Source organism: Carcharodon carcharias, chromosome 17, assembly GCF_017639515.1.
Source record: "Carcharodon carcharias isolate sCarCar2 chromosome 17, sCarCar2.pri, whole genome shotgun sequence".
Taxonomy (NCBI): Eukaryota; Metazoa; Chordata; class Chondrichthyes; order Lamniformes; family Lamnidae; genus Carcharodon; species Carcharodon carcharias.
In genome coordinates this window covers 64,211,966-64,237,530 of record NC_054483.1, presented here as the reverse complement: position 1 = coordinate 64,237,530, position 25,565 = coordinate 64,211,966, and the positions used below count along the sequence as shown (strand labels likewise).

The 25,565-nt window shown below is 43.2% G+C and overlaps 1 protein-coding gene across 5 annotated transcripts in view; it reads left to right on the top strand.

Annotated features, from left to right (window-relative positions):
• Positions 1 to 13,176: 13,176 nt before the first annotated feature.
• The window catches only part of plce1 (phospholipase C, epsilon 1), a 418,731-nt gene continuing 406,342 nt past the window's right edge, over positions 13,177 to 25,565 (top strand). Inside the window, exon 1 of one of the 5 annotated variants that reach the window (XM_041209226.1) lies at positions 13,177 to 13,335. Coding sequence is in view for 1 of the 5 variants with exons in the window: in XM_041209229.1 (XP_041065163.1) it covers positions 13,318 to 13,335 (18 nt within the window). In the remaining 4 variants the exon portion in view is untranslated. Of the gene's footprint in view, positions 13,365 to 25,565 lie in introns of all 5 variants that reach the window. The other 4 variants (XM_041209229.1, XM_041209227.1, XM_041209225.1 and 1 more) reach the window with 4 other exon arrangements.

Below are 25,565 nucleotides of genomic sequence, written 5' to 3'. Positions count from 1 at the left end.
TCACCTTCAAGACTGCTGCTACATTGATTTGTTACATCACCCAAATCTGCGCTGCCTCAGCTTACCTGCTGCAGAAATTCTCATCCCTGTTTTTGTTACTTCCATATTTGACTATTTCACTGCTTCCATCTCCACCCCACATACACTTGAGCTCATCAAAAACTCCACTGCTCATACCCTAACATGCACTAAATACTGTCCATTCATCACTCCTGAGCTCATTGGCCAACATTATCTTCTGATCTGGTAACACCTTGGTTTTTCAATTCTCATCCTTGCTTTCAAATCCATTCATGGCCTCGCCTCTCCTTACCTCTCTAACCTCTAACCGCTCTATAAGACTTTGGGATCTCTAATCCAATTCTAGCCTCTTTCATGTCCCTGATTTTAATTGTTCCACCAATGATGTGCCTTAAGCTGCCTGGAATTTCCTCCTTAAACCTCTCCACCTCTCTACCTCTCCTCTTGTAATATCTCCTTAAAACCTACCTTTTTTCCAAGCTTTTGGCCACCTGCCTTAATGGTTCCTAATATGGCTGAGTGTCAAATTTTGATTGATAACTCTCCCGTTAAAGGTCCTATATAAATACAAACTTTTGTTGAGGATGGCAGACTGGCTTTGAAGAATCAGGAGCTGAGCCATTCATTACTGAATGTGCATACATTGTCCTCCTTGTAGTCACAGTGTTGATGGAGCTGATTATTTTAAGCTCCTGCTCAACAATAACTCCTAGATGTTGACTGTGATGAATTTGAAGACTGTGATGCTGGTGAAGGTCAGGGGTTGTAGTCTTCTCCAATTGTAGCTGGTCATTGCCTGGTACTTAGGTACCGTGAATCTTGCCAGTTGGTGACTCAAGCTTGGTTGTTTTCTAGGTCATGCCATAGGCTGGCCTGGACTGCTTCATTTTCAGAAGAATTGTGAATAGAAGGGAATGCTGTCAAATCATCAACAAACTATCCTACATAGACCTGCTGATGGAGGGGAAGTCATTGATGAAACAGCTGAGGACACTTTCCTGAGGAAACTGGAGCAGTGATAATTAGAATCTGACAATTACAACCATCTTGCTCAGTGCCATTTTGCTCCAGCCACAGGAGAGTTTTTCCTTTAACCACTAGGCTTCCTGGTGTCATAACCAGTTCAATCTACCACGATGTCAACTACTCTCATTTCTTCTAATTAGACTCCAGTCTGAAAAAAGACACTTAATTTCCCTTATTTTTGACTGATTTTTATTCAAAGTTGAATGTTTGGATGGGATCACAATGGTTACAAAATACATGGTGTGAGAATTGATGTCCCTTATGAACAAACCCCTTTTCACCACAAGACTTGTCTGTCAAATGATCAGCAAAGCATTTTACCTTAAAGCCTTTAGAGCAGGATTTGAAGGAAATATTTACATGGCACCTTATCACATATTTTAAGCTTCACATACAATAAGCTTTGAAGTGCAGTGGCTGTTGTTACGTTGGCAACTCAACTATAATTTTATACACAGTAAAATCTCACAGCCATTGGTGTTTTGTTGTGATGGCACTGTTTCAATGAGGAATGTTGGCCAGGACACCTACCTGCTCTTCAAATTGTGCCGATGGATCTTTAATGCCTACCTGAACCATTGAAACAAGCAGACAAGGCTCCAATTTAACAGCTGACCTGAAGAATGACACTTCTGACAGTACAGCACTTCCCACAGCACTGTGCAGAATCAGTCTAGATTCTGTACTAAAGTCCTCATGTGAGGCTCAAACCTATAAACCAATGAATGAGAGCCAACTGTTACCAATTGACCCAAGTTGATGAGAGTAATTTTCTGAGGGTGCGATGCCAGTGAGAAGCCTCTCCCATGGGCACTGTGTAATGGGAAATCAAGGGAATACTGCTCACAATTTCCTGTCCTGTTAATTTTGATGGATGGAAGGCAGGCACTCGTGACTTCTCTATATGTAAGTTTCCCACAGCTCAGAAGATCATCTCCACTGTCACGTGAATTGCTGGACAACAAAAGACAAAGGCCATCTAGTTTGCCTTGACTATCCAGATAGCAGCAATATACAATGATAATGGAGTTGTTGAATAATAATGGTAATCAATCTCTAATGATTGGTGTACACCAGGCTCAGAAATGACACCATGAACTCAGATAATCAGCACACTGGGGTCTTGTTTAAACAGAACTAGTCAGCAGGGAAACCATATGCTGCCACAAACCAAACATCCTGAAAAGTCTGAATTTATTTATGCATCCTTCACATTAGTATTAACTTTCCTCATTTCATTCACGGATAATTTACAGTTTTTTTTTAGAAAAACTTCAATAAAATGCTTATTCATTCATTTCTGTTCTCCAGAAGCAATGCCTACAGGTCTTTTAAGAGAGAAATGAAATACTTTTCTGCTTTTTAACAGACATTGGCTATTTTGCCATGAGTAAAAATTGTGAAGAAAAGAACATTTTCTGGCACAGTTTGATGGTATAATGCAAAATAGAATATTTGTCGCTTGGAAACGGAGATAAAAAGCTTTTATCTGCATAAATGAATTACTCAAGAATGTGTGTGGGTGAACAGAATAATTAATTTTGCTGAAAATGCCAAAGTGAAATAGCAATTTTCAGCATCCCAAGCTTTTTTATTCCATCTCTTCAAAGCCAGTGCGAAGTGCTCTACTCATATGACCACTCCAAATACCGTTTAGCAGGCAATAATATATCAACCAGATTTTTTAATAACTTCCATAAAATCAACCTTTTGATTGTTTTGGATGGAAATAGCAGGAGAGTGCCAAAATTTAAAGCTCTTTGTCAGCTGGACTCTCACTTGCAATGACTCAAGTCTGCTCTCCATACTGAAAGACCTTTTCTTTATATCTTTTCTTTTCAAATGACAGTCACAGACATAACTTTTTTATTGTAAGTGTCTAATTGAATCTGGCTAAACACTGAAATGGTTGTTTCACTGAGGATTATATTTGAATCTGAATTTTCTAGGAAAAGAAATGATGGAAAGAGCCAATTTGTACTCAACAGTGAATCTAATCAAAAATACTGAGAATGCAGAGCCAAACTTATGCAGGGAAGTGATTTGAATTCTTGAACATCGTTACCTTCTTTTGGTGAAGTGGATTCACTGCAACCAGCTTGATGAGTAGTACTAATCACATCATTGTCTATTTGGATCATGATTTGATATTCAGGTGTTTTGCTGTGTGAATTGAGGACTTTATAGAAAATTAAAGAATAGGATGAAGTTTCACTTGTTTAGAGCTTGATAGAATGGGAGGGAATGGGAAGCCTACTGGCTCTTGAGATTGTATATTTGAACAAAGTTACACTTGGATTATTTATCTCAATTTAATTATTTAAAATGGATTGACAGAAATGTAAATGAGATGGTTTCCTCTCTAACTTTCCTTCTGACACACCATTCAGTTTTCACAAACAGAAGCTACAAAAAACTTCTTGCAAATGGTGCACAAGATAAAACAGGTTTAACATGTAGATGTGCAGGTCTACCTAGCTACACTATTGCCAACAATTGGATCATAGTTGAAAAATAATGACACTGAAAGCAGACCTCTAGAAGTGATTGTGCTTATTTTTTTACAGTTTTAGTGTCAGCCTCAGCAGTACCAATCACAACTCTGAGGCAGGTGTTTGTGGATTCAAGTCCCACTGCAGATTTTGATCATAAAATCTAGGCCGACATTTCAGTGCAGTACTGAGGGAGTGCTGCACTGTCAGAAGTGCCATCTTTCAGATGTTAAATCTAGGTGCCAACTTCCCTCTCAGGTTGATGTAAAAGACCCCATGGCAAGTCCCTTATCCCTGGTATCCTGGCCAATGTTTATCTCTCAATCATATCATGGAAGCAGGTTATCACATTGCTGAGTGTGGGAGCTTGCTCTGTGAAATTTGGCTGCTGCATTTCCTATGTTACAAGAAGGACTACAGTTCAAAAGTACTTCATTGTTTGTACAGCACTTGGGATATCTTGTGGCCATGAAAGACACCAAATAAATTTAAGATTTTTTCCAATGATCAGAAATGTGTAACTTTGTATGTCTCCTCTCTAAGGCAGCATGCATTAATATGATCACTGGAGATCATTGGTATGTTTGCACATTTTTCTGTTTCCATTGAAAAGTGTAACACCATGCACACAGGTTAAAACCACTGTTCAAATTTATTTACAGGTGGAATACTACATAGAAGCAGAGGTCACAAAATACTGAGATCATAACACTTACAAACAATAAAATATATGCAATTTGTCTACTGGGGGTTATACTTCCATTTGCAGAGTGTATTTCTTGCACGTTTCTTGAAAAATGATCGGATTGTAGGTGGAACATTCTTTCACAGACCTTCAGAATACAATAACATTGACTTGGAAGCTGTAAATTGGCTGACCAGCTGTAAAGTCCCTACTTCCAGCCTTGGACTCAAGTTTTGACTGGAAATTTGGACTTTATTTGTGGAGCATTTCCCAGACTTAAAAGTGCAAATAGCTCAGAAATCAGCCTTGTCACTTATCAATGATTAATAACATAATGTTAGGGGAAGTTATGTATCATACTAATGAGCCCATAATCACAAATTCATCCCGGTCTTTCACTCCTGCCTAGGCCATGTGATTGTCTCACAGAATAAAATCCCTGTATCCTGACTAATTTTTGGACTAATCAAACTGAAGTGCTGCTATTAGCATTCATCTCTGGGTCTCCAATTTGAAGCTGGATAAGCAAAAACAACTTTTTAAACTCTAGTTATATGAAGTAAAATATAGAAATTTTCCTATCTAGAAAACAGTGAATCATAGGCCAGTTAACCTAACATCAGTAATACTCAAAATGGTATACTCAATTATTAGGGACTGGATATCAGGATACTTAGAAAATCATATTGATCCAGAACTTCTAATTTCCAGATGGTCATACGCCAGAGGTACCACCCCAAGATGCACCAATGGACTCCTCGGAAGTCCTGATGCAAAGACTACATGGTAATTTTCCAGGAAGTTTAGACTTCCTATTGGCAATTCCCCTGTGTCTGGAACTCTCTGAAAAAGTCTCCAACTCTGAGCTAGAATGGGAGACTTCGGATGGTTCTAATTCAGTTACCAGAATAGTTACTCAGGAAAAGTTAGAAGGATTAACACCAGTTCTTGGTTAACTTGTAGGTAGCTATACTACTGGGTAACTGTACAATTGGCTCCCCAATTGCCCCCCCAAACCCTCCACCAACTACCCCCATAACCTAACATCCCCCTGACTCCTGACTAGCCCCCCTACCCTACTACCCCCCTGACTAGGCCATGACCCAATATCTTCCTGAGTCCCCAACTACCCCACTGACTTGGACTAACCCCTAACTGCCGACTAGCCCCCCAATCCTCCTACCCCCAAAGCCCCTGACTAGCCCTCTGACTTTACTACCCTCTAACTCCCCCACTGACCATACCACCCTCCCTGACCCCCCGAATCCCCCTGACTCCTCTGCCCTTGACCCCCGACTGCCCCCAACACTTACTTCCCCTTGACTCCATGACATGACACCCCCGACCCCCTTGACTACCCTCTGACCTGATACCCAACAGACTACCCCCTGATTCCCTGACCCCAACCTGGCTACACCCGACTAAACCCTGACCCCCGATTACCACCTGACCCTACCACCTCCTTAACCCCCAACTACCCACCAAGCTAACTACCTTCCAGACCTCCTGACTCCACACTGTCTCCCGCCACCGATCCAATTACCCCACCAAGCCCCCTGACTACCCCACCGACTACCCACCAACCTAACTACCCCACAGACACCGCCAAATAACCCCGGCACAACTACCCATTCTGACCACCCAATACCTCATGACTCAACATCCCCTCACCGATCCATCCTACCCCTTCACCCACCCACCTGCCTCCATACTCCGCACTCATGTACCTACCATAACCCCTTACCCACTCACCTGCATGAGTTTGGAAGGATTCGACATTGGAAGACGGGCCTGAAAGTTTGTAGGGAGGTAAGTAGGTAACTTTTTGTCTAACCTGTGTAGGAAATAGGGATTCTGACCCAGATTGAAAGTTTTGGACCAATATGATTAAGCAGACTCAACAGGGATTTATGAAAGGGAAATTGTGTTTGACAAATTTGCTAAGAGTTTGTTGAAGATGCAACTAGTCAGATGGATAACAGGAAACCATGGATAGAGTGCATTTGGATTTTCAAAAAGCATTTAATCAGGTGGCACACATGAGGCTATGGCACAAAATTAGAACTCATGGGATTGGGGTAATATACTAGCATGGATTGAGAACTGGCTAATGGACAGAAATTAGAGATTAGAATAAAAGAGGCATTTTCGGGTTGCCAGGCTGTAACTAGTCCGGTAATGTAAGGATTAGCACTTGGGTTGTTCTGTGTGTTGGTCTCATGGCCTAATCTATACTGGGAAGGTTTCCCTCTTGCCATTAGTAACTATGGTCTGACTCAAGTAGGTTACTTAAAACTACTTTATTAACACTACATACATGATAGGCTACAGAGCAGGTACATCTCTCTTGAGTACCGATTGTCCCATCAGCTCTAACGAGTCTCTAGCACGTGATTACTGATGTCACTGTTACATCATGATACATATCACTAACTCATTATCATAACAATTAACCCATTATACTACACCTCCCCCTAAGAACAATGTCAACTTCTTTAATAATAACATTAATCTATTTCTTAAACTATTTACATTACTTTTCTGTAACTTCCATTATTGTCACAGATTCTATCAAACTCCAAGTGCTACTCTTCCATCTGCCCACCCCCCACCCCCATCCACCCAAGCCACAGTTACAAAAGATTCAGTCTCCCACAGTATTCTTGGCTCTCTGGGAGGACATCATGGACACAGGCGGGGGCTCCTCTGTTCCCTGGATGACCTCATCATCAGGGAAGTGGGACAGCAGCTTTCCAGGACTGCTGGTAATTGGGATGTGATCTTTGGGAGAGCTGAACTGTAAGGCCCATGGAACCTTTTCAAAGAAAGACTGATCCAAGAAAGAAGATAGAAGGAAAATTCAACATTTGCACTCTCTTGAACTGGAAGAGGATAGATTAGGATTCGGTCAGGAGTCTTCTGCTCCCTCTTAATACACTGGAGAAAGGCCTGAGGAGATGAAGTATTTTCAGCTCCAACAAAGAGTTGCACTGCTGCATCAAGGATGAAAAAGGTATCGAGCGCTGAGATTCGAACGAATCTGAATGATGAGAAGAAAGATAACAAATTGTAGATGTTGCAGGAAATGAAAATTATATAATTTCCACAAAAACTTCAGAAACTACTTTCACTTTCCATAGATAGTAGTAAGATTGCCCGACTTTTCTCAGTTCGAGGCTGCTCCACTCTAGGAATGGAAAGACTATGTCAGGATAAGAAGATAAGACAACACCATTTTTGGCAATGGAATGAATCTCCAGAATGACATCAAGACAATATTCTTGTACAGGATCCCTCAGTCGTAGAAGCTCTGAAGATTTGACCCTGGCTGAAGGACAGCTTTAGTGAGAAGAAGATTTTCTGGTGAGATTGAAGTGTGGGCGTCAATTTACTTTCACCTAAGCTAATAGGCTGTATCAAAACTCTGGCAGTGTGATCCTCTAGAGAATCAAGCATTTTGTCCTCCCTGGACAACTCTCCCTGGTCAACAAACGATATATAAGGCATTGCATTGCAGTGGGACAAAGATACGAAAGCTGCTCTTCCACAGCAAACACAGCTGACTTCACAAAACAAAGGAGACTTCATATACTTCAGCAGTAGCTTCAAATAGCTTAACAATCTCTAGGAACTCATTTGCTGGCAGATCACTCAGTGCTACCATGGCTTCTTTCTCACAACCTTCTTTAGCAAAGAGCCAACCCAGGTCCAAAGGTCCTCTAGTGGATGGTCACCACCTGCTGCAGTGCCTTCTGTGTCTGCATCCTCCGGTCTAACTTCAAAGAGAACTGAGAGATCCGCAATCATAGTCTCCGCCTGGTGTTTAGTGGATGGTGTCTCCGTGACGGAGAGTGAACTACCGCGCAATGAATAAACTCACCAGTTGCTGTGGGATGAAAATCCATCAGTTCTATACATGACTTTGGAAATTCCTCTATGAAAGTCTTGCTGCAGGTTATCACCTGCTTTTTCCAGAATGCCCAGTTGTATACAGACATCTCCAATCATTAAAGATATACTTGATTGTAGACAACACAGAGGGTCTCAACAATCTGTTCCCCCCTTTGAGCGAAGGATAGTGATTATCCAAACTTTTACTTGAAGGTTTGTCCTACCTGGACCTTGTAACTTAATGTCTGCTGGATAGAGGCGTACTGCTTGGAGCCAGTTCAGATGATCAGCTAGTATTGTAACACCAGCCCCAGTGTCAATTTTAAAGTTAGTGTTAAAACCTTTAATTTCCACAGTAACTGACCTATAGTCTTGATCATGAACATTGGCTTCTGCCAGGAACTCTAATTTTATGTCTGCTATTATTTCCAATTTATTGAATAGTTTGCATTTCATAAATTTTCTCCTATCTTCTTCCTGTATTGAAACTGTTAGACTTGCAGAACCGCTTGAAGTGTCTGGTCTTTCTGCACTGGAAACACTCAGCATCCCCTGCTGGGCAATCTTGCCATTTGTGCTGCTCCTTTGCGCTGCAGTGTAAGCACCCCAAGGTAGCTGCTGTAGAGTTTATGCCATTTTTCCCATTTTGGCAGGCTTTTGAGTGGGTGAAGCTGCCACCCTTGGGCTTACCCAGCCACAGATTATAGCCCAATTTAGCCTTCTGAGTTCAGCCTGCCTAGTGTACTGAACCGCTTAATCGAGTGTGAAGTTGTCTTTTGTTTGTAAAAAACTAACAGCTTTTCATCACAGAGTCCGATGGCAATGCAGTCGTGATTAAGTTCATCTTTCAATGCATCATACCCGCAAGAACAGGTTGGTGATATAGGTCAGTAAGATGCATTTCAGTGGATTATCCTGGCCTTTGGGTTCGCTGATTCAATTATGAGGTTTCGTTTTGGACTTAAGTATGTGTTGAGTGCTTTTAGAATGATCTTGAAGTCTGTCGAGGTCTCTTCCACCCCCTGTCTCAAGAGGACACGGTCAGTGACAGGTCCCAAAGGAATGAACTAACCTGGTGTTTCTGCTCTTTTCTATGCAAACCTACTGCTGCTTGATACCTCAGGAATTGTTTCTTCCACAATTCCCAATGTTGGCCTCTTTGTGGGCCCTGCAGGTTTTTGAATGACTGCGGAAAGGGCAGTGACTGCTCACCAGGTTCTGACATCGCTACCGAATCTCAGTCTGCCTCCTCGCAGGCAAGTTTTCAGATTCTTGCTACTAACAGGTTTTCTTCCACTTTGTAGCTGTGGGTGTTCTGTCAATGGCACCAAATCATTGTTAGATTGGTGTCACCACCACTGCTACCATGTTTAGGTCTCGTGGCCTAATCTATACTGGGGGGTTTCCCTCTTACCATGAGTAATTATGGTCTGACTCAGGTAGGTTATTTTAAACTACTTTATTAACACTATATACAAGATAAGCTACAGAGCAGGTACATCTCTCTTGAGTACAGACTTCCAAAATTTCATCCAAGATTTCATCCAAAACAAGGTCCATATCCTAACCAGCAACAATCACCTCTGTGCTTGTTGATCTGCATTGACTGTGCTCCACCAACACCTCGATTTTATAGATTCTAATCCTTTATTCATTTCCATCTACAGCCTCACCCCTTCCAATCTCTGTGACCTCTTCAAGCCTTACAACCCTCCAAGAATTCTGTGTTTTTTTAACTCTAGTCTAATGTGTAAGCCCCAGTTCCATTGCCCCACCACTGGCAACTATGCTTTCAGCCATTCAGTCCCTCAGCTCTGGAATTCCTCCAGTAAATCTCTTCCTCTCTCTCTCGCTCTTCAATGCTCCTTGTAAAACCTACCCCTTTAACCTATCTTTTAGTTATGCCCTCTAGTATCACCTCCTTTGGCTCTGTGTCAGTCTTTGTCCTATTGCGCCCCTGTGAAGTGCCTTGGGATGTTTGTCCACACTAAAGGCACTATATAAATGCAAGTTGTTGGAAAACTCTGGGCATGGACAGCAGCTTAAGTGCATGAATGGTAACTAACTGAGGCTTCATATATCTAGGATTCAAGGATAGAATAATGTGTAACAATGAGGTAACCCAAGAAATGAAAGGTGATGTCATCAATTGAGTGGAAATAGAATGGGAAATACGAGAGTTGAGAAAACACTGTCCAGCCAGCCATTTCATTCATTATTGGATAGAATTCCAGCACCAAGTCGCTCCTCATTTACTTGTGTTGAATTGAATTGCTAATATATTTTACTCAGTCATTGGGAATGTCCGATTTTTGACTTCTTAGTGTTGATATCACTCAGTGAGCTACATTTATCTATGGACTAGCCAATTCTGATGTCACCATGCAGATTATATTTACTTCAATCTGATGGTTTACCCAGAGATGATATGACTTGTTTATCACACTTCTTTCAGATTTGTGTGTTAGCCAGTGCTCATGGCAGTTTTTTGAAACTTTCAATGTTCAATAATCCTACTCTACAAATGACACTGTGTTCAATCTTGTCTATTACCCACTCCTGTCCTCTCTTGTACAGTTATCAGTCTTAATGCTGCACTCGAGATTGAAACACTAAGGAATAGAGATTACCCCAGTCTTGATATCATCCAGTGTGATATGCTTTCCATAATCTCATGCATTATCCAATCTCAATGTCAATTATCTAATTTTTTTTTTGCCTCCTGAGTTCTCCAGTCCTAAGGACATCCAATGCTTTAATTTCCAGCAATCTGCTGATTTCTGTATTGTTCCTCATCTCACTTTTTAAGGTCAATTGACCAGCAAGATATTTGCTAATGGAACAGTTTTATTTCTGCAAAAAAATGGATGCATTTGAAAACTACTACTTACTTAAGTTATCTGTTCTAATTTATTTTAAAGCTGAGACCAGACACAACACATTTTTCTGAAGTGATTAGCTTTGATGGATTCATAATGAAAACATAGTGTGTGCAACATTCCTGACAGAAAACAATGTTCGTATTGATACGGCGGAGCTGCTAAACAGTCTGCATGTAGAGAGGAGCTTCTTCCCACTTCAAATACAGGTGCAGAATTTCTGATATCTTTCTGCCGAGAACAGATTTAGAGTATGATTTCCAAAGCAACTGACAATAAACCTCTTGTGCTGGGCAGATAGATCTTATTCAACTAAAAGCAGTAAAAATGTACTTGATGCTGTGACGCTGTGCAACCCTAACTGTAACAGCTAAGCTAATTTAAATTCAGTTTTTCTTTGCAAGTGCCAGTTTAAAAAAAAGTGTGCAATTGAGCGAATTGTTTCCTAATTCACAAGACGTTCCCCCCGCCCCCTCTATTTCCCCCCTAAACTAAAAGCCTTTCTGTCGGGAGAGAATGGCTGGCAACCCTGAGTGGAGTAGAGGCTGCAGTGTTGTACTTCTGAGGAAACTCTTGAATCGACGCATTGTTTTCTTGAGATATCATACATTTTTCACTGGACAGGGGGAGTAAGGCGTAAAAAAGGCACCTTGTGTGCAACTGCTGGCGGAGTATTGGAAGCGAAAACGATGTGAATAAGGTCTAGGCAGCCCAGCGCAGATCACTATTCAGAGCCCCTCGCAAGTGGAGTTAACTCAGACATTCCAAAGTTCTGACACAGCCCAGGGAACTCTGCTTCACAGCTTATCTGAGGTTAGCCTGGTATTTCACATGCTGAATCTGCCACTGAACTTTCACTCACTCTAGTACAATGGCTGCAGCTCGGTCTGCATTGTACCGGCTGTAGAAAGCAGAGCAGTCACCCCGGACAGAGGGACATAGCAGTACTCTGTATAAAATGGGTTACAGTTGGAAGGTAAGAGAAAGGCTCGTGCGCGGATGAGGCTGAATGGTTGTGACCGGAGATGGATTTTAGTATTGTTCTCAGATTCTGGACCTGTTGCTTGTTTGTTGCATGGATGGTGGACAAACAGGGTACTGTAAATACAAAATATATCAAACTAGTCTGATGTACATGACAAGGATTTCTGGACCTTACTTTTTTTATCAAAGAGGAACAACTTATTAGGCTTCTGATTAATCAATGTTGAATGGTGAAAAAATTGCAAAATTACAGTGTTGAACATCATACCACCTAATACCAGTGGCCCAATTTTTTGAATATTAAGAGTTCGACATGCAATGATCCAGTTATTTCACCACAGGCACAACTGTTAACATCAATCATTTTAAATTAGTGTTCAGGCAGCATACTTATGTTCTCTTAGAGCATCACTCCAGCAACACAACCGAAAGTGTATAGTATTTTGTAACTGTCAATAATCCTTTTAACTACAAGTGCAGATCTTCCGCTTGCTATTCTTAACCAACCCGTAGTATCATTTGGTATGAGTTTGCAGCAATTGCAAGGATGTGTGAAAAATGTCCGATGTAATTATTGCTGCCCCCGCCCCACCCAATTTTATCTGGTTAACTACAGGATCAATGAAAAACGGAATGTTTCTTGCATGTGTGGAGGGGAATATAGAATATAATACAACAGAACAGAAAAATTGATGTAGAAACAGCACTGAAGAACAGTCGAAACTTTTACAGAATGGTTGTACAGAGTATTCGCTGGATGGATTCATATTCCCCCTCGGCTTTTATGGGATCTGCAGGAGGTATTTGTAATAACCGAACAAGCATTGTTTCACCTTGGCAGCTTTGGTAACGGCTACCAGCTACTGATAAATTACTGCGCACTAAATTTAATTGATACTTTTGCACACACATTTCTAGTGTGTTCAGCGTCAGTTCTTAAAGGGGCACTGTCTGAACAGCCACTTCAGCTCTTACAAGCATCCAGCACAGTAATGTAAACACACCACTTGCATGAGGTGCCAATTGTGAAAAAGAAACACCGCACATCTCATCTGGTTGCTTGCTCTCTCTCAAACAAAAATTATTAAAAAGATTTTAATGAAGACGGTGCCCCTTTAAGTGTTCAGCTTGTTCTGCACTTAATTGATTTGTCTTCTTACACAATCAGCTTACACCAAATTGACGGGCGTGTGACTGTAGAAGGTAGTTGTTGGAATTGTGACACCCAGCCTCACAGATTCTCAGCTTTTGCCATTTGCGATTGTGACATCTCACCGTGCGTATATTGCTGCACAGGAAGGTGGTGTGTAGGGGGTTGCAAGTGGCGAGCAGTGAGATAATGCTTTGTTCCAGTAAGGTAAACAACCTCTGATGTCATGTTATAAGGTGAAAAGTTTTGGACGTAAGATTTACAGGTTTAAGATAATTGCCAAAAGAGCTAGATAAGTGATGAGGTTTTATCTTAAAGCAGAGTTATGATCTGGAGCGCACTGCCCGAAAGGCTGACGGAAGCAGATCCAGTAGTTTCTTTCACAAGGAAGTTGGATATATGATTGAGAAGGAAAAAGTTGCGGGGCAGGTGACTGGAACTATTTGGATAGCTCTCTCGAAGAAATGGCACAGGCACATTAAGTTGAATGGCTTCCTTCTGTACTTTATGATTGTGTGTGTATAATTTTTTCTTGCAGAGTTTTAGAATTTTCAGTTCTGGCTGTCAGTCTGCTTCTATCGGGGTTTGCTTGACAATTTGGAGTGTTTCTTGTCCCCTATAGATATCCAGCCAGTTGCTGATGTAACAGCCATTCTGATAAAAGAGCTTACGATAATGCAGCGCAATGAGCGTCTGGAATGTAAGCCTGGAGACACCGCTGTCGCTAACTCGTCCGAATTTGTCATGTGCTATTGTTTAAGCCCACACAGGAAAGTTCACTATTATTCGTCTCTATTGGAGTTACGGCAGATTTCAAACTATTCTTCGCTGCTACTGACATGTCACTGGCTTTACTCTTGTTGAGCTGCGATATTCGGGGATAGAGGTGAACATTTTGCAGTGCTGCAATCTTAGAAAAAGTCTTTTAGCAACTTTGTCCTGCTAGTTTTTACCTAAGAAGGATTTAAAATGGTTTAGCCCATATAAAACCCCGCTTGACACGCAATGGATTTTTTTACAATCTGAAATATGTCCCTTAGTGTTGCTAAACTAAAGCCAAGGTGTGTACTGAGAGTGTAGGGGCTATTGTTTAGAATAATGTGAAACCACCTTTTCAATTCCCTGAAAGGGGAGTAGCATTTTCTTTTGATTGGTTATAAGAAAATAACTACCATCTTCTGTGCAAATATATCTCAAACCTGACAGAAATGGAGCCTATTTAAATATTTTATTTTCTTGTTAGCTGTTTACAAATTAAGGAACCCCTCCAGCAGGTGGGGAAAGAAGATGCATCTGGTACACTGATGAAGGAAGAGCTGGGATTCTTGCTATCCCTTAGTGTTGTAAATTTTTGAGGAGAGATGATTTAGATTGATCTTGTTTAGGAGCTGCTAGTTTGACCCTTTTTCACTGATCATGGTTAAACTCGTGAGTTTATGAGTAGTCATTTTATCACTGACCTGCACCTTTTAACATCACACCCCCCGCATGGCAGATAAGTTATTACTGCTTGTATGAGTGGCCCAAGCAATTAAGGAGAAATGAGACCATTTAATAAACTCTGTGGCGCCAAAGCCACCCATTTGTAAATGGATTGTTTGAATTTTCCAGTCTGAAACCTTTCTGCAACAATACAGTGTGGAATTTGTGACAGCAGGATTGTTTTGAATCCCCATGCCTAGTAAACAGGAGTCAAGATAGTGGCTTGACAGTAGATGGCAGAAAAATTGATGTTTCACTTTTAAGGATGTACCATTACCCACGACTCACTTTCATATCTTACTGGAGATATTGGCATTCATCTCTCAATATAAAGGAGTTAGTCACACTCTTAACAGGATGCTGACTAGAACAGAACAGTTAAGGAAAAAACTTTATTCCTCCTCCAAAGAATTGTCAATTTTTGGCAATGTTGTTTCACTTTGAGTGCTAAAATAGTCTTCCTGAAACACATTCTGGTAGTTTATTCAAAGAATGTTATAGACTTGGAAATAGTTTGTAACCTGTCCGGTCTCACCTCTGCTCAAAGCTGACTCCGTCCCTTGTCGTGTACTTTATTTTGAAGATGTGTATAAATGTAAGTTAATGTATAAAATTACAAAAACTGATTCTCAATGTTAGAGCCATAAAAATGGGCCCTTTGGAAGGCTGTAGAGGGCAATTAAGAGTGTGAATCCTTAGCAAGATCCTAACACACACACCTGTTAAAGACATAGAAACAGAAAATACATGCAGAAGTAGGTCATTCAGCCATTCAATATGATCATGACTGATCATCTATCTCAACGCCATATCCCTGCTCTCTCCCCATATCCCTCGAGGCCTTGAGTCTAGAAATGTTTCTAATTCCTTCTTAAATATATTCAGTGACTTAGCCTCCACAGCCTTCTGTGGTAAAGAATTCCACAGGTTCACCACCCTCTGAGTGAAGAAGTTTCTCCTCACCTCAGCCCTAAATGGTCTACCCTGTATCCTGAGACTGTGACCCTTTGCTCTGGACCCCCCAGCCAGAGGAAACATCATCCCTGCATCCAGTCTCTCCAGCCTGTCAGAATTTCATACATTTCAATGAGATCCCCTTTCATTCTTCCAAACTCCAGTGTATACAGGCCTAGTCGGCCCAATCTCTTCTCATATGATAATCCTGCCACCTCAGTCCCTCTATGGCAAGTATATCCTTTCTTAGGTAAGGAGACCAATACTCCAGGTGTGGTCTCACCAAGGTCCTATACAGCTGCCGTGAGATATCCTTGCTCCTGTACTCTAGTCCAGTCACAATAAATGCCAACATACCATCTGCCTTCCTAACTGCTTGCTGCACCTGCGTGCTTGCTTTCAGTGATTGGTGTACAAGGACACTCGGGCCCCTTTGGACATCAATATTTCCCAATCTATCACCATTTAAATAATACTCCGCCATTCTGTTTTTCCTACTGAAGTGGATGACTTCACATGTATCCACGTTATACTACATCTGGCATGTATTTTCCCACTCACTCAACTTGCCTAAATGGTCTTGAATCCTCCTCACCACTTGTATTCACCCCAGGTTTTATGTCATCACCAAACTTGGAAATATAACATTTGGTTCCCTCATCCAATCATTGAAAAATATTGTGAATAGCTGAGACCCAAGCACTAATCCCTGTGATACCCCACTAATCACTGCCTGCCAACCTATATAAAAAAAATACCCATTTATTCCTACTGTTTCCTGCCTGCTAACCAATCTCAATCCATGCCAATATATTACCCCCAATTCCACGTGCTTTAATTTTGCACACTAACCTCTTACGTGGGACTTTATCAAAAGTTTTCTCAAGATCCAAATACACCACATCCACTGGTTCTCCTTTATCTATGCTGCTAGTTACGCCCTCAAAAAAAGCTCCAGTAAGCTTGTCAAACATGATTTCCCTTTCATAAATCCATGTTGATTTTGTCTAATCCCATTGATCCTTTCCTCATTTTTTTGAATAGTGGGGTTACGTTTTCCACTCTCCAATCAGGACTGTTCCAGAATCTACAGAATTTTGGAAGATGACAACTAACACATCCACTATTTCCATGGCCACCTCCTATGGTACCCTGGGATGTAGATTATCAGATCTTGGTCTTTCAGTCCCATTCATTTCTCCAGCACTTTTCTTTTAGTAATACGAATTTCCTTCAATTCCTTCTTACTAGCCTCTCAGTTCCCTAGTATTTCTGGGAAGTTATTTGTGTCTTGCTCCCTGAAGACGGAACTAAAGTAGTTGTTTAATTGCTCCGCCATTTCCTTGTTCTCTATTATAAATTCTCTTGTTTCAGACTGTAAAGGACCTACAATAATCTTTGTCTTTTTACTTAAAGATGGGCTGTAAAAGCTTCTGTATGTTCCTTGCAAGTTTTTTCCTCATACTCCTATTTTTCTCCTCTTAATCAATCTTTTGGTCCTCCTTTGCTGAAATCGAAACTGATCTCAATCTTCAGGCTTGTTAGTTTTTCAAGCAACTCTATAGATCCTCTTTGGATCTTATACTATCCTTAATTTCTTTTGCTAGCCATGGCTGGACAGTTTTTCCTGTTGTTTCCTGTTAAAGGAGTGTTATTTAAAGGCAGAATTTGTTCAGGCTCTGATCCATTCCACAAACATTCTTGGGGGAAAGAGCTGTTCTATGGGAACTCTTTAGACTGTGGGTTCTGGTCCTTAAGCCTGATCCTTATGTTGTGGTTACAGTAAGGCTTGGTGCGTAACCCAGGCTGAGTACTGAGAGTTTCTGAGGTTGGTTTATATGCTGCTGTTTTGCTGAATGTTTAGGGTGCAATTGTGCAGTATAAACTGCAGCTTGATTTTTGTTTTGCATCGCCATATGAACAACTAGTTTTCACATTTTAACATGAAGCCTGCGGCCTCAGTTCCACACTGCTTTCTGTGTCCTCTCTGTATGCAGTTGGTGCAAATAGATTTTTTTCGACACAAAAATGGGATGGCTATTGGTTACACCAATATTCTGTCACAAGTTTGACCTTCCTGTATTCTGTTGCGCTCCTGAGTCCTTCCAGTGACCACCCACTCAGTTCCGAGAGAACTAATCTGAATATGGAATTAAACCGAACAGACCATCCAGCATCGATTTAGGCACTGGAAATGACGACAACAAGCTCAGTCTGGTTGACCCTGCAAAGTTTTCCTTATATCTAGGGCCTTGTGCCAAAATCTCTCAGACTAGTCAAGCAACAGCCTGACACAGTCATATTCATGTAATCATACCTTACGGTTAATGCCCCAGACACCATCACCACCATCCCTGTGTGGGTCCTGTCCCACTGACAGGGCAGCCCCAGCAGAGGTGACAGCACAGTGGTATACAGCCAGGAGGGAGTTGCCCATGGGTACTCAACATCGAATGCGTACTCCAGGAAGCTTCATGGCATCAGGTCAAACATGGGCAAGGAAACCTCCTGCAGATTACCATGTACCCGCCCCCAGCTGACGAATATATTCCTCCATGTTGAACACCACTTGGAGGAAGCACTGAGGGTAGCAAGGGCAAAGAATGTACTCTGGGTGGGGGACTTCAATGTCCATCATCAAGAGCGGCTCAATAGCACCACTACTGACTGAGCTGGCTGAGTCCTAAAGGACATAGCTGCTAGGCTGGGTCTGTGGCAGGTGGTGAGGGAACCAACAAGAGGGAAAAACATATTTGACCTCATCCTCACCAACCTGCCTGCTGCAGATGCATCTGTCCATGACAGTATCAGTAGGAGTGACCATCGTATAGTCCTTCTGGAGACGAAGTCCAACCTTCACATTGAGGATACACTCCAGCGTGTTGTGTGGCACTATCACCATGCTAAATGGGATAGATTTCAAACAGATCTAGCAACTCAAGACTGGGCATCTATGAGGCACTATGGGCCATCAGCAGCAGAATTGCACTCGAACGCAATCTGTAACCTCATGGCCTGCATACCCCCATTCTACCATTATCACCAAACCAGAGGAACAACCCTAGTTCAATGAAGAGTGCAGGAGGGCATGTCAAGAGCAGCACAAGGCATACATGAAAATGAGGTGTCAACCTGTTAAGCTACAACACAGGGCTACTTGTATGCCAGATAGTGTAAGAAGCAAGTGAAAGACAGAGCTAAGCGATTCCATAACCAAGGGATCAGATCTAAGCTCTGCAATCCTGCCACATCCAGTCATGAATGGTGGTGGACAATTAAACAACTTGCTGGAGTAAGAGGCTCCACAAATATCCCTAGCCTCAATGATGGAGGAGCCCAGCACAGTAGTTTGAAAGATAAGGCTGAAGCATTTGCAACAATCTTCAGCCAGAAGTGCTGAGCGGATGATCCATCTCAACCTCCTCTGGAGGTCCCCAACATCACAGATGCCAGTTTTCAGCCAATTTGATTCACTTCACGCCTTTTCAAGAAACAGTGAAGGCACTGGATACTGCAAAAGCTATGGGCCCAGACAATATTCTGGCAATAGTGCTGAAGACTTGTGCTCCAGAACTTGCTGTGACCCTGGCCAATTACTGCCCCATCAATCTACTCTCAGTCATCAGTAAAGTGATGCAAGGGGTCATCAACAGTGCAATCGAGCAGCACTTGCTTGGCAATAACTTGCTCACTGACACTCAGTTTGGGTTCCACCAGGGCCACTGAACTCATCACAGCTTTGGTCCAAACATGGACAAAAGAGCTCAACTCCAGAGGTGAATGAAAGTGACTGCCCTTGACATCAAGGCAGCATTTGACAGAGTGTGGCATCAAGGAGCCATTGCAAGACTGGGGTCGATAAGAATCAGGTGGGGGGAAACTCTCTGCTGGTTGGAGTCATATCTAGCACAAAGGAAGATGGTTGTGGTTGTTGGATGTCAATCAACTCAGTTGCAGGACATAAATGCAGGGTTCCTCAGGATGGTGTTCTAGGCCCAACCATCTTCAACTGCTTCATCAATCTTGCTTCCTTCCATCATAAGGTCAGAAGTGGAGATGTTTGCCAATAATTGGTGCTGAACATTGTGCATTCACGACTCAGATACTGAAACAGTCCATGCCCAAATACAGCAAGACCTGGACAATATTCAGGCTTGGGCTGACAAGTGGCAAGTAACATTCTTGCCACATAAGTGCCAGACAATGACCATCTGCAACAAAAGAGAATCTAACCATCACCCTTTTGACATGCAATGGCATTTCCATTGCTGCCCACAAGGCACAACACAAGTCAGGAGCATGATGCAATACTCCCATTTGCCTGGATGAATGTAGCTTCCACGACACAAGAAGCTTGACACCATCCAGGACAAAGCAGCTAACTCGATTGGCACCGAATCCATACAGATTCACACTCTCCACCACCAATGCACAGTGACAGCAGCATGTACTATCTACAAGATGCACTGCAGGAATTCACCAAGTCTCTTTTAACAGCACCTTCGAAACCCATGACCACTACCATCTAGAAGGAAAAGGGCAGCAGGCACATATGAGTACCACCTGGAAGTTCCCCTCCAAGCCACTCACCATCCTGACTTGGAAATATATCGCCGTTCCTTCACTGTCGCTGAGTCAAAATCCTGGAACTCCATCCCTAACAGCACAGTGGGTGTCCGTATACCACACGGACTGCAGTGGTTCTAGAAGGCAGCTCACCACCACCTTCTTGAAGGCAATTAGGGGTGAGCAACAAATGCTGACCTAGCCAGTGACACCCACATCCTATGAATGAGAAAACATCTATTAGCAAGGGCCAATGGAGCTGCAGCTGTGAGTGTCAGCCTTGACTCAGTGGTGGCATTGTCTCCTCTGAGACAAAGCTGTGTGTTTGAGTCCCACTCCAGATACAAGACGACAAAATGCAAACTGACACTTCTGAAGTAATACTGCACTGTTGGTGATGTTTTCATTTGGAAGAGACATTAAACCGAGGCCTTATTTGCCTTCTCAGGAGGATTTAAAAGATCTATGGCACTATTTCGAATGACAACAGGAAAATTCTCTGCAGTGCCTTGGTCAATATCAATTTCTTAAGCCAAAATCATCGCAACAGATTATCATACTGCTGCTTCTAGGACTTGTGTGCTCTAAAAGTAGTTTATTAGCTGTAAAGCATGTAGGGCAGGAATTTCCTCTCATCAGGTGGGCGCAGTGAGTGGGCCTGGAAATGGCCGTGAGACCAACCGTCACCTGCGATCAGGCTCCAACATCGATTTCACACTGGCTGGCCAGTAACGGCCGGCCAACATGAAAGGAGTGCTGAAATGCTCAACGCTGCCGTTGTGGGGGCATGAGGAGCGCGAGCACTGAAGTGTGCGCATGCATGAGGAGCGCTCACTGAAAGCCCTCTGAAGGCGCAGAGTTGCCTCAGGGAGCTGAAGAATTTTAAATAGAAAAATAAACTTTTTGTAAATTATATAAAATGTGACTGTCACATGAAGGGAGACATATATAAAAGGATGTTACTTCTTTTTTTACAGTTTTTACCATTGGAAACCTCATTCCGCCTGTGGATGAGGTTTCGTGAAAAATGCACCGATTTGTCCGCCCTCCAACTGAACGGTTGAGCAGGCAGTGATAGAGTGCAACCTGATTAAATGCTTAAGGGCCTTAAAGGCCTCTTAATTTTGTCAGCGCGTGCACTGCTGCCTCTCGTGCGCACCCGCCGACTGAAAGATTCCGAGAGTGCACGATGACGTCTGGATGCTTGGTCAACATCATCATGCCCTATTTCACTCCCGTTCAGGTTAGGCATGTGCCCACCCATGGGACGAAACATTCTGCCTTTAGCGACATCCTAAAGTAATGAATGGTGCTGTGTACATGCTGTACACTTGCAAATCACTTGGGTGAGTTAGAATGAGAATTGTAAGATAGACTGTTGCAAGCATCAGCTGGGACAAGTGAATAATTTGAGCCTGAAGAACGTGAAGATTTTTCAGTACTGATTCCCGCAGCTGGAAAATACTTTTTTTTTTCTGAGCAATTTGTTTGGTATTCAGTCCATTCAGACCTGGCCTATCTTGTGATTGTGAGACTGCTTGGAGGCTTTTACTTCCCCAATCCCCCAACCCTACCCATGTTGAGGGATTCTCCAGAGCTAGTTTGGCCAAATCCTTGTGTAACAATATCATGGAGGAAGACGGGATGGACAAGACAATTGCTCAGCACTTAGAGGATGGGCTCCACCAGATGAAATATACAGGCTGCATAGGAGAGCCTTAACATTTGAGAAGAATGTGCCACATAAAAGTGGCAGAGGAGCAGCACTGCCACCTGTTAATCATAGAACCATAGTATAGTCATTTGGTAGTACAGAACTCGTGTTGCTGAAAAAAGACATATTGTCGAAGCTTTTTGTCTTTCACTCATCAGGACAATCACACATTTGAAATAGAGCAGTCAAATGAACTGTAGCCTTATAGATTCTGACACTTCAAATGCATGTTTAAGTACTTTATTAAATGTGAGGTTTCAGGCAGCGAGTTTAAATCCCCACCATACTCTGGGTGAAAGAAATTCTCTCTCAATCTCCTACATCTTATCCTAAATCTATGGACCCCTCAGCCAAAGGGAATAGGGCCTGAACCTGCCCACTCTACCTAGACACCTCATAATTTTATACACTTCAACTCGGCCCCCCCACTTCAGACTCCTCTGTCCCAAAGAAAACAACCCTAGCCTATCCAATATTTCCTCGTAACTGAAGTTCTCCAGTCCAGCTAACATTCTTGTGAATCTCCACTGTACACTCTTTAGCGCAGTCTCATCTTTCCTAGAGTGCAGTGACCAGAACTGCATACACTGCTCCAGTTGTGGCCTATTCAGGAGTTTACAGTTTCAACATAAAAGCAGGGGCATTATATTCCATGCTTTGGCTAATAAAGGCAAGTATCCCTATGTCATCTTGACCACCTTAGCTACCTGTCATCTTCAGGAGTTTGTAGACATGCACTCCAAGATCCCCCTGTTCCTCCAAATATCTCAATATCCTACCATTTGTGCATTCCCTTGCTTTTTTTAGCCATTGTGTACTGCAGAGTAAGACTAGTTATCCTCAATTGCAGGCAGTCATTATTGAACAACTCTATTTACATCTCCCCAACAGAGAGGGCAGTAGAACAAAATGCTCAGATCTTTCAATTGATACGACCAAGTCCAGAGAGATGAATAAATTCCAATCTTCCACCCCTGCTTAGCTATAACAGAGTTTAAATCTTGTGATTTTTCAACTCAGTATCTACTTGAACATATGTAAAGCTATATGAGGAAATAAGCCAGCCACATCTCTTCAATTATCAAGTTAGGAGTTTGTTTGATTGTTTAAAAACTCACTCAGGTAAAAGACGACTTTTTAAAAAGATAAAAACAGATCCATGTACGTTAGTATGCAAAACAGAGCATATTACAGGGTGGTGGAGGTGTTCTTGGTAAGAGTTAAGTGCGTAAGAAAATAAAATATAGGGCAAGATTTTCCATTCTGGAGACTAAATGGGGTTGTGGGCAGGATTAGCGGTGAGTTTCCAGCTGATTGGCAGGTTAGGTTCTCGCACAGGATCTTCTGCTTGAAACCTCATTATTCCTGTATGGGCGAGCTGCTCGCTGAATTGTGGGGCAGGCACTGATTCATCCAACTACCGTCACCTCATGGGGTTGAAGTTCCTGGCACCATATTTAAATGCCACCCGCACACACACACGTTACTCTCTACAGCCCAGCTGTGTGGTCGGAAGCTCTGGGGATGGCCCCAAGGAACAAGACGATTGCACCAGTGTTTATCCATGGCGCCCTGGAGGCTTTAATTCAAGGTGTCCACCTGCACTGGGAGGTTATTTTTCCCAGGGATGGATCCAGGAGGCCCACCAACCTCACCTCACCAGCCTGGGATGCAGTCGTGAAGAACAAGGTCAGCTCCGCGGCAGCTGCCAGAGAGACACCCAATCCAGCGCAGGAAGAGGACAAATGATTTCATCTGCTCTGTCAGGGTAAGTCAACCTTCAGCTCACGCCAAAATCTCTCATTCAAAATGGAACCCTGCACTCAAAGCGACACACAGCTTAGGGATCTTGCAGAATATTAGTGGGGGAGATATCAGCATTGAAAGCCTATTGACCAACATCTTGTCTAACATTCTGCACAAACAGCATCTTCAGCCCTTATTGGAGAGGGCTCAGCATGTATCCTTATCAACCTCTCTTCCATCCCTTCTTATCACATCCCATCCATTTGTCTTCATGCAGGCCAAGCTTTCCCACAACAGGGAGAGAACCAAGACTGGGAGAGGGAAAGCCAACATTAGGGAGCTCTCTAAATTCAAGGAGGCTGCAGCCGAGTTGGCACGGGAGGATAAAGATTGCTCCTGTGGGGAAGGCGAGATCAGCCTCTCCCAGCAAGCCAGTGCAGATGAGTCCTCCAAAAGTTAATCACATCTGACATTCACAGTGAGTGACATGGAATGTTGTACTCTGCCTGTTCATGAACTAAATCTTCTCTCTCTTAACAGGCACCAGCGGGCCATACAGACCAGCGCAGGCAACATAAGCCCTAGGCCATCTCAGAAGGATGATGAGCCATTTGAAGAAGACCCATCACTGCATTCACCCGCACCCTCCACCAGTGCAGAGAGACACACCCTTGTGGGTCCTAGATCTAGATTAGGCTTGGGGTCACATTCCGGGGAACACCTCATTGACATATCTCTACAACATGCAGAGGCAGTGATAGTCCAGGTCTCTGGAACTCTGAGGGCTGCCAGGGAACAGCCACCTGCTGAGTCCAAGTCAGATGAGACCCTGGAAGCGGCCATCGCAAACTTGCTGGAGATGCAACAACAGGCAGTGAAACATCAAGCAGAATTGCAAGAGGCAGTCAACAGACTAGAGTGAAGGTTGGAGTAATCTGACTGTGTTCTGTCTGGTGCTGTGGCTCCAACATGCGAGCACCTCTGTCTCCATGGAAACTGGTGGCCACCTTAAAGATCTTGGTCCAACAGATTTTAGCGGATTTGCACTTGGAGCTTCAGTCCATCGCTATAGGCATTGGTGGGATCCATCGGTAGCTGGGCACCTCGGCCTCCTTCCAGGTGCCCCTTCTTCTCAAGGAGTCAGGCAGGGTACCCACAGGGAGGAGTTGGGCACCCCTGGGCCATCCACGCAGATGACTTAGCGAGTGTCCAGCTGATTATAATCCCCTCTCTCTCTCTGAGCCCATCGCCTCCAGCTGTACAAGCTGAGGAGGGTTTCAGCTGCCTTGCAGCAGAGCACCCAAAGCAGACTGGGGCCCTCCAGCTCTTGGCCCTCTACAGTACGCCCATTAAAATCATCACCGACAACAAGATTTGGCAGTCGGCAGGCTGCCTCCACCTCTGCTGCGAATGTCAGGGATGCACCAAGACGTAGCGGCAGGGTTAGAAAGATTCAGCAACTTTAACATCATTTCTGGGTCATGGGTGATTACTCACTGTGTGCTTCAGGCACCTTCATAAATACATTTGCTGTTCATGACAATGGTCTCGTCATTTGAATGTGTCATGCATATGCATCCGTTTGGCCTCTTATTGCGAGGGTGACTTGGGCTCCCACTCCATGATCACCTCTTGGGAGCCTCACATTCATGTGATGTCTAGCTGACCCATGTTGGTAACTCGCCAAACCCGCTGACAAGGGTGGTGTTGTTGTTGTCTGGCGCACTGACCTCTACCTCGCGGAGGCTGAGCGTCAACTCGCAGACACTTCCTCCCACCTCCCCCCCGGACCATGACCCCACCACTGGACATCAAGCCATTGTTTCTAGGACTGTCACTGACCTCATCTCCTCTGGAGATCTTCCCTCCACAGCTTCCAACCTCACAGTCTCGGACGGCCCGCTTCTACCTCCTACCCAAAATCCACAAGCAGGACTGTCCCGGCAGACCGATCGTGTCAGCCTGTTCCTGCCCC